We start from the raw sequence: 10,645 nt of genomic DNA, 5'->3' as shown, positions 1-10,645 counted from the left end.
AGCTCTGGCACTAGCCTTTGTATTCAGTATGGCTTCTCAAGTGCTAGCCCAAGGGAGATAACATAGTGTTTGGTTTCCCCTATAGTAGGGGAAGATGGCATTGTGAGAATGGAATGAGAAGCATAGCAGACAACTGCAACATACAATATTGTGCATTACCTGTAAGTACGGCTGCCACCATTTCTGAAGAAAAATACTGCTCTGTAATGTTACAAATGTATTGTTATTGCTACTTTTTATTACTACTCGTCATCATACCACCCAACATTTTAATAATGAAAAGGACTGAAGACTGAGCTGTCAAAAATCGGGACTGTCCCTCAGAAAATGGGACAGTTGTGAAGTATGCATCCCTCTCCTATCCATATTCCAGTCTCTTATTTAAATCAGTGCATGGTTGCTAGGGTAATTTGGGCTCTAGCAACAGGCTGCTGAAATTGTAAACTGGAGAATAAAAAGCTAAATAACTCAAAAACCACAAATAATAAATGAAAACCAATTGCAAATTGTCTCAAAATAAATACGTATCTCAATACATCTTACTAAAAGTTAATTTAAAGGTAACCAACCATTTTAAGCTTAATATTTCTTGGCCAGGCAGGTAAAATACTGACCAGGTATCAGCCATACCTGTACTCAGGGTTGTCGTATGGTTGGTAGTTTACTGGCATAGCCAGGGAAAATAATGCTTGATGCCAATTTTACTGTTTTAATGGGAAAGAAAGATAAAAATATAGGAAAGCCAACATGCTGGGATGTACAATAAGAAGTGCATACAGCATTAAATATATATCACATTTATACACCAGGAGCACTGCTGCTAAGTACTTGTCATTTGGAAAAGGGATATGATGGAATTTGGTTTATTATACAGAGAGCTAGGGTGAGGGAGAGTTGAATGAAGGCTGCTGCTGCAGAACTGTGGCATACAATGACTACAGAGTAGCAGCAATCGCTTGGTATTGCCACCAGCAGTTTCTACTAGAAATGAGAAAGGCGAGAAGCTACTCTGGGTAAGAGACTGTTGCCATAAGCAAACGGGAACATAAAAGGCAATATTAAAAATGAAAAGACAAAGGCAACAATAAAAAGACAACAGAATTATTTGTATCTTCTATAAAGCATTGAGCTTGATGGGGTCATATATTGGTGTGTCATTGTGCTCTAGTACATGAATTTGTGCACATTACTGGGTGGTTTTGAATGTGGGTGTGATATCCTACTGGCGCACCTCATACTAACAACCGTTTTGAGCTACTTTAATCAACTTGTCTAAAGCCAAAATGTTTAAAGACCATTCATTTAATATATACCAGACCTTTAGTGTACTTTTCAGTACATTTACTTATATGTAAGCTTCCGGTCACAAAACCCAAGGCCACGGCACAGATTTCAGCACAAAAATGGACAAGGACACAGCCTTTCACGTTTAAACTGCAGCTTTACTGGTTTTTATTTCCAACAAAACACAAATCTTAAGCCCACTGGCTTCACATGGAGGAATCACATAACATAAACTGTCTCACTTCACACCCTCACTGGTGTTCTCTTTACTCACATTTGAGTTTAGCCCTCACTGTCTTTCAGTGGACTACAAATCCCAGAATCCTCTCTGGGCATACTTGAGACACTTGTCTCCTGGGAGCAGTTTCTGTTGAGCTCTCTCCAACTCAGGGGAATCCCTCTCTTGTTCCCTGGTGCTCACAAGCACATGTGGCCACTCACCCTCCTCCACTCCAGGAGGTCTCTAGGGGGAAGCAGCAGCTCTGAGGTGCTCCACACCTCTTTTAAACTATTCATAATTTGCTAATTTCTTAGCTAGCTACCTAGTTTAGGCAGCTGCAAACCTTTACATGGAACAAGGAATGAAAGCCGAGCCTGCTCTCTTCCATCCACTCCAGGGACCCATAATCCATCTGAGCCAGTTCACACTTTAGACATCTTTACTAGCGGCAGCACCACACTTTTCCCAGGAGTTTTAATTTCACCATCTTAATGCTGGTGAAATACAAACAATCTTATTTAGATGCCCATATCTTACACATGTTATTGTTACCTTTTACAGTATTACTTATTTTTCTGTTCAGGCCCTCTTCTATTCATCTTTCAGTCTCTCACTCAAACCACTGCCAGAGTATATTGGACCCTAGCAACCAGACAGCTGCTGAAATTCCAATCAGGAGAGATTCTGACTAAAAAGTTACCGTAATTCAAAAACAAGAAAAAAATAACTTCAGATCAAGTGCAATTTGTATATGAGTATCTTCACTACCTACATCATGCTAAAATTTAATTTCAAGGTGACCTACCCTTTGCGTTGCTAGGCAATGTGTCTACAGTGCTGACATGCGGTACTCCCATATCAGAACTAATAAAAAATGACTATTAGAGAGGACATAGAGTAGTGCACACAACATTATTTCTCTGGATAATTACTCTCCTTATCAAATTGCATAAACCTTCCACTTAAACAAATGGTTATTGGTACAAAAAGCACAATCTTACAAAATTTTTATCTTACTTATTTGATGGGGAACTATAACCAAAAATGAAAAATTTATTTAAGCTTTTTCTCATGGAAATAGGAAACTTTTTTTGCATTTTTTTTTTCAAATTTATTTTTAGTAGTATAGGGTCAATTAGTGGCCCCCATAGTAGAGGGGTAACACAAATGAGGAACATGATAACATGATCTGTAACCACTGGTGATTGTTTTCTTGTCTAGTGGAACTTGCAGTCCAGTTTAACCATTATGTGAAAACCTCCAGGCAGAAAAAATAAATAAGGGTAAATAAGACTGGCTTATTTATTATGTTCAACATGAAACCTTTGGCCACACAGAATGCACCTGGAACTCAAGAGAACAGAGAAGTGGTAGCCCAGGCCATATAATTAGTCAGACGTTATTTTCATCTTCCAGTTTGAACATATTTACAGATCAAATATAGTGTAACCCATTAAATTCAACTGACAATGTCATCATTAACATACTTTTAATGAACCAACAGATTCCTCAACATGGCTAGAAAAATACAAACATTTTTTTTTTACAAGTTTTTAAAGCAAATGCTGTTAATTGTGGAATTGTACCCTGTGCTTCACATATGCTGAATTTTACATGGCAAACCATAGTGGTTCCGGTGGCAATGGATGGTGTATATTCAGACCATTATGGCACACACTTTACATAGTTACATAATAAAGTAGGTTGAAAATAGACAAGTTGCCAATGAGTTCAACCTTTTGTGTCTACATAAACCTGCTGAACTGCTAGATCATCCTGAAGCCATCAACATACCCCATCTGAAACCTCTCTAATTTGCCTCATATGGGGAAAAATTCCTTCTGGACACCAAAATGGCAATCATTTCTTGGGACAACTCAGACCATTTCTTGGGTCAACTTTGTACTGAGATATTTCCAATAACCCTGTATTTTCTCACTTGCTAAAAAGCCATCCGCCTCAAAAGGTCTTCCAACCCACTGAATGGCATTTTGATGAATAGGCTGCTTAATACAGCTAGCAGCGATGCCAGTGTCTTCTGGTCAAGTAGGGGATAATTAGAGGGAGCACATTGGGCTACTTCTAGGGGGGCCAGCTGGTATAGAGACAATGACTACTGATTGACTCATTCATTTCCTCCTGTGAGCAGGAGAGCCGTCGGGGGCGTGCACATAGTTCCACTAGGGTTGCCACCTGGCTGGTATTTTAGCAGCCTGGCCGGTAAAAATGATGGCTGATCCCAATGTTATTATTAGGGAAAAAAGATAAATATATAGGAAGGCCAGTATTTCTTTCCAGAAAAGGTGGCAGCCCTAAGTTCCACAGATAAAGGGCTGGTCGCCCTATCGCTAGGGTTGCCACCTGCCTGGTATTTCACCGGCCTGGCTGGCGGCTGCTAAAAATTAAGTTTGATTCCAATGTTATTAACGGGAAATGCATAAAAATATAAAAAGGCCGGTACTTTTTTCAAGAAAAGGTGGCAACCCTACCTATCGCCTTTTTTCAAAATGCATTGCAGAGCATGGAGAGGAGTATTACTGGGGACTTTTTAGTAAATGGAGCATGGAAAGGAGTGGCATTGGGGACTTTTTTATAAAAATGTTTGTTACTGTTCATTTAAGACTCAGGGAGAGGATTCACAAATGTGTACATTTCAATAACCTCTGGGTCGGAGACATGTGAAAAGTCTTCCTACAAAACACATTATTAATGACAGTTAGTGATCCGATTCTTTCATAACTGCCAGAATTGATCAAGCGCTTCTCGATTACTTTAGCTAGCCTATACAGAAAGTCACTGAAACATTCTCCCTCAGGGTTACCTGTTTCCCCGCCCACTCAGCGTGCCGACGTCACCTTGCGCCCTTATGAAATTTCTGGTCCCGCCCACCGATGCTCTAGGAAGGGGTGTTACCCAGACGCCCCTACGTCTGCTTTCTGTGCTTCAGTCAGACAGTTCTCGGTTAGGAGCTGGCGGAGTGCGGGATAAAGCGTGGAAGGTTTTGTGTGGAGTTTGTTGCGTTGCTGCAGTGAGAGGTCAAAGGCCAGGTGAAGAATGAATACTATTAAGAACGTGCCGGCCCGGGTTCTTAGTCGGAGGTCCGGCCATGGCTTGGAAGCGGAGAGGGAACAGTTTGACAGGAACCAGGTAAGGAGGAGATATTGGAGACAGGCTGAGACAGCTGCGTGTGTGGCACCAAGAGGTGTGCTAGTGCTGCAAGTATAGCACGTACTGAGTTGTGGGAAGCTTCCCCCCTCCCCATAGCATTTGTTTGAAACTGTCCAGCGCAGTGTATGCGGCAATGAGACGAGGCGACGCAGTTTATACTGTGCCACAAAGCTGCCAGTGTATAGCGCTAGTGCTTCCGCTCTTCTTATTAACGCAAACTTGCAGAGTTTCCTGCTTGGGCAGCAGCTGAAAATACACATTTGTGGCATCCAAGCAACTGTCAGTTTTGTTTAACAGGTGACACTTAAGCCTTGAGCAAATCGCATTGCCTGTGTGTCAGGTTGTCTTGCTGCTGCTGCTCAGAACAACAAAACTTGCTGCTTCTCTGTGACCATAATAAGGGCGGCGCCATCACAGAGCTGCTCACCTGAGTGACAGTGGCACATGGTGACATCATACCTGCCATTGTCCAGCACTCTGCTGCTCCCAGCAACACTCTGGCCTTTTTGTTTTGTGGAACACGTTGTCAAATGGTGGCCACAGTGAGCTCAGCACATGTAAAATTATTCCTGATGACTGGTCAACAAATTCCTGAGGAAACAAAACCCACAGATAATATTGCTTCAGGAGACGCATCTAGATGGGAGTAAACTAACAACGCTTAAAAAACCGTGGGTTGCGGCAGCTTATCATGCGCCGTACTCCAGCTACTCCAGAGGGGTATCCATCCTTATTGCCAAAACTTGTACATACACCCTGCACACTGTAATATCTGACCCTGGGGGACGATTTCTAATACTGCATCTCTCTATAATGGGTAGGCACCTGACGATCGCCAATCTGTATATCCCGCCACCATTTGCTGACACTATACTGTATACGGTCATGAGCAAAATTTCTTCACTCCCCTTGGCTCCTATAATAATTATGGGTGACTTTAACAATGTACTTAATAGAGATCTAGATAGGTTTCCAGTACCCACTAGGTCCGACCAGGCACTGCTGAAATGGGTAGACACGTTCCACTTGACAGATCTGTGGAGAGCCCGCAATGAAGGAGTGAAGCAGTTTACTTGTTTTAGTCCTACTCATAACACTCTTTCTCGCATTGACCTGGCGCTGGGCTCGCCAGAGGTTGCTCGTGCCACTATGGGAATACAAATATTAACTAGAGGAATCTCCGACCATTCTCCTATCAGCCTAACTATACAGGTTTGCCCCGAGACAATATCTGGCGGCTGAGCCAACACTGGATAAACCATCCAGAACTGGTAGCACCTATAGCCTCCTCTATCACTGACTTTCTATCCCATAATGAAGGTACAGCAGACGATACAATGGTTTGGGATGCTCTTAAAGCGTATATTAGGGGGGAATACTCTATGCTGATTAGTCAAGTTAAGAGGCAGGCCATGGCTCACATAGAAGAGAAACAGGAGGAAACAGAATCTAAAGAAGCCCAATATATAGCCAATCCCAACGCAGCCACCATGGCTTTATGGCAAAATGCACAGACAGCACTCCTTCTTGCCCAAACGGAAGCGGTTAAGAAAAACATCCTCTATCACAAAGCCAATGTCCTAGAATTAGGTGACAAATGTGGCAAATTACTGGCCTATCTTAGCAGGGACCCCTCCCAGCAAACAGCGATACCTGTAATAAACAAAAAGACAGGGGTCACTACCATGGACCCCAGGGAAATCAATGACACTTTCAAGGAATATTATACAGCTCTTTATGATTCTAAATTGGTCTGTAACTATGAGGATATATTAAGGTACATGGGGAAAGTTGACATGTCCACATTGGACATGCCAGGAAGGCTACTGTTAGACACTCCTATAACAGCCCAAGAGATTAGTGAAGCCATTGGATCATTTCCGAGAGGCAAAACTCCAGGGGTTGATGGGATCCCCATAGAATGGTACCGGTCTTATACAAAAGAGTTGACCCCCAGTCTGGTTAAGCTGTTTAATAATGTCAGAGAGGGCACACCACTCCCAGAATCGATGAACAAGGCCTTGATTATAGTTCTCCCAAAGCCGAATAAGGACCCTAAGGAATGTGCCTCCTATAGACCGATATCTTTAATGAATTGCGACGCCAAAATACTGGCGAAGGTTCTGGCCCGGCGCCTCAACACAGTTATCACTCAAATAATTGATATTGACCAATCGGGGTTTATTCCACAGAGGACCACAGACATAAATTTAAGAAGGCTATATACAAACCTCATGGTAACTCATGACAACTCCAATTCTAGAGTTATTGCAGCCCTAGATAATGAAAAAGCGTTTGACTCAGTGGAGTGGCCCTACTTGTGGGCAGTGATGAAGTGTATGGGCTTCCCTGATAATTTCATGAAATGGGTAAAAATGCTGTATAGGGCTCCGGAAGCATCCATCCGCACTAACCATAATTCCTCTCAATCATTCAGGCTCCACAGGGGGACTCGCCAGGGTTGCCCTCTCTCCCCTTTGCTTTTTGCTGTAGCCATGGAACCCCTAGCCTGCATGATAAGACAATCCCCTAGGATAGAAGGGCTAAAAATAGGAGGGGTAACTGAAAAAATATCCATGTTTGCGGATGATACGTTACTTTATCTGGCTAACACTGATCAGGACCTGGGGACAGCACTGGATATCATTGATGTACACACCACATACTCTGGCCTAAAGATCAACTGGGGTAAATCGGCACTTTTCCCCATAGATCCTCTACCAACTCCTCTACCGGTACTGCCTCAAGGCTTGACTTGGACAGACAAATTTAAATATTTGGGCATCACCATGCATAAGGACCCAGGTAAATTTTTAGACTTAAATTTAGCGCCCTTACTTCAGGGACTGGAGCGGAAAATTAAACTATGGACCCGTCTACCACTGTCACTGATAGGGCGTATAAACCTCTTCAAAATGATCATGCTCCCCAAATTTACATACATGTTTCGGCAATCCCCTGTAAGGATCCCTAATAGTTTCTTCCAGAAAGTTCGAAAGTTCCTTATACAACTGTATTGGCATCCATCTACCCCAAAAATAGCCATAGTCAAGCTCCAACTCCCAACCCACGCTGGGGGACTGGCTGCTCCGAACCTCTTTCTGTATTACTTGGCAGCGAAACTGGCCGTAGCAAAGTGGTGGATAATCCCATCGCTAGACAACCCCGCCATACGCTTAGAAGCCCAAACCATAGGGTCATATGAGGAACTTAAGAACCTCCTTTACAGAGGTTGTAACTATACGGCACAGGCAACGATATCCATGAGAGAAATTGTATGGGCATGGAAAACAGCTAATGGTCTCTTTCCTAAACTGGCAGCGCATTGCTCAGGACTCACCCCTCTCTGGTGCAACCCCAAATTGCCACACATGCACACTGTACCAGATCCTCAAGCCTGGGCTATGCACAATATTAAGTATGTTCAGGACATTATGGTTGATGGTAAACTACTGGACTTCCCCACCCTTAAAAATAAATACGACCTGCCCAACAAAATGTTCTTTAGGTATATTCAACTCCGGCATGCCACGCATTCCCAATTTAATGGGGGGCCGGTGATAACTACCCCCTCCCAAATAGAAGTGAGGGCATTGGCTGATGCGCATACTAAAAATCTGTCAGTTTTTTATGCCATTCTCATGACTGCAGGGACCTCCCCATTGGGTAAATTACTGGAGAAATGGCAACGTGACATACCCGAATTGGATGCTGAGGCATGGAAGGAGACCCTTGATTCGGTCTTTGACCATATTGTGGCATCCAGAGACAAAATGATACAGTTCAAATTTCTGCATAGAGCATATCTCACTCCAAGTGTATTGGCTAAAATGTCCCCGGCCACGGTTGATGAATGTCCACGGTGTCATCATTCCCCAGCGAATTTCATACACATGGTTTGGTCATGCAACAAGATACAAAGGTTCTGGGGGGCTATAGCGCAATACATTTCTGATATGATGGAAATTCCTATCAGGGTGGAACCCCTAGGTATGTTACTGAATCAGGTAGCAGATCTAGCACCAACTATAGCTGAGAAATCGTTACTCTCCATAATGTTTGCCTATGCCCGAAAGTCCATAACCCTGAAATGGAAGGCACAAATAGCCCCAACTGTTGGATTTTGGGAATCCCAGATCATACATGCAATACCGCTATATAAACTTCTCTATACGAGAAGAGGCTGCCCGGCCAAATTTGAAAAAATATGGTCCCCATGGCTGGACATCCACGTTGACCATAATTGACCGCTGAGACATTGCCCCTAAAAATTTCCTAGTAATGTGGTAGGACAGGCAACCTCCCTCCTTCACTGTCCTATGTTTTCTGAGTTGACTTTGATACACGTACAAAGAAGTAATGCATAAGTTAGGTTAGGTTAGTAGAAGTTCTTTATTAAAATGGTAGTAAAGCGATTACACGATATGAATATCAGTACATGCATGGTGTAATGTTGGAAACTGTGATATGTTTGATGTCAGCCGATACCACTGTTTGCAACGGTGGCTGTGATTTAAGGAACGTTGTATAAACCTGCTTAATGACCATGTTAATGTACTCTACTTGAATAAAGCTTTTTTGTTAAAAAAAAAAAAATTATTCCTGATGAAAGGGACAAATGGGTCTGTTTGGTCCAGTTAATTATCATTACAGGGCCTCTCTCTAGCAACCCATTATTTACAATGTTTGGCTCTCTACTGACAAATCGGATTTCATCTTGCTTTTGTGTATGTCCCTTAGCAGGAGTAACTGTCTCTATGTGCAACATACTGTAAGCATTTTACTTCAGATACTTCTAATAGAAGTGGAATCAGACAGCCCAATTATGTGTCTGGTGCCTGTGACACCCATTGCTGCTAATGCTGCCAGTTAGACTTGTATACATCTATAATACACGAGCCATGAATATCCTGTAAATTATATCCTTCTAAACGGTGCTTAGTGATGTCATTGGCTATAATACTGAAACTTGTATAAAAATATACTGCCTTCAGCCTCATGTTTTTATATGGTCATGGAACGCCTCAGTAACTTATAATATCCTTATATTTTTCAAGAGGTATACATTATTCACTATAAATAGTGCGCTCCTATGTCATTATAAATGTCATTCATAACCTATGAGGATCTCTTCCTGAACTTTCTCCCTTTGCACACTGCCTGCCACTTGTCTAAAAACATAACATAAGCAATTATTGTAATTTAAAAAGTAAAAAGCTGGAAAATGAGACCCTATGCCACATTACATCTACCAGCCGTTTTTCTGCAGTAAAGAGAGAAAGCTCTTGACTAACCTATCAAGTACATTTAACTGTAATTATAAACAATAATGTACCCTCTGCTGAAATTTATAAAAATATTAAGTCACCTCGGAGTTATATGACCCACATAAGGCCTGCAATCGAGTTCAGTTGAATCCGTCAGTAAAATCCGTGCAAGATTTACATATTCAATTTTTTTCTTAGATAACCCTCCCAGTCGTATTTCTAATATATTCGAATTTAAGGGAGCTTAAAAAAACTCGCATGAATTTAAAATTCGACCATTGACAAGCAGATCTATTCGGTCCCCTGCTCCATTTATCTGAGCATCCTTCTGTGTGTGCTCACACACAGCAGAGGTTCGGCCCAAAGATGCTTTTTTCGCGTATTTGGGCTGATCTCTGCTGCGTGTGAGTGCATGCAGTCGGATACAATTCTTCTCTCAGGCTGAGAGCAGTGGAGCCTATAGCTCCGTGTTCCTATGGCCTTAAAACACATCTGGGGAGTTTCAAGTACCATGATATCTACAGGATTTACCAAACTGCACAACAGCAAGGTTTAGACTAATGACACAAGGGGTGTTTTGACTGCCATTGTGATGCGTCTGGAAAATAGACACCGTCAATATGCCTTTGTTCAGACACCAGGACCAGAACTAGGGGTAGGCAGAAGAAGCAGCTACCTTGGCTTGTGAGCAAGGGGCAGGATGTCT

At 42.4% G+C, this 10,645-nt stretch overlaps 1 protein-coding gene across 1 annotated transcript in view; it reads left to right on the top strand.

Moving 5' to 3' along the window:
• The first annotated feature begins 4,514 nt into the window (after positions 1-4,514).
• The window catches only part of hip1r.L (huntingtin interacting protein 1 related L homeolog), a 65,254-nt gene continuing 59,123 nt past the window's right edge, over positions 4,515-10,645 (top strand). The window contains 1 exon segment of the mRNA NM_001093146.1: positions 4,515-4,651. Within this exon segment, the coding sequence (NP_001086615.1) occupies positions 4,559-4,651 (93 nt within the window). The 5' untranslated portion in view covers positions 4,515-4,558.

This window comes from Xenopus laevis, chromosome 1L (assembly GCF_017654675.1).
Source record: "Xenopus laevis strain J_2021 chromosome 1L, Xenopus_laevis_v10.1, whole genome shotgun sequence".
Classification (NCBI taxonomy): domain Eukaryota; kingdom Metazoa; phylum Chordata; class Amphibia; order Anura; family Pipidae; genus Xenopus; species Xenopus laevis.
This window is presented reverse-complemented; position numbering and strand designations above follow the sequence as displayed.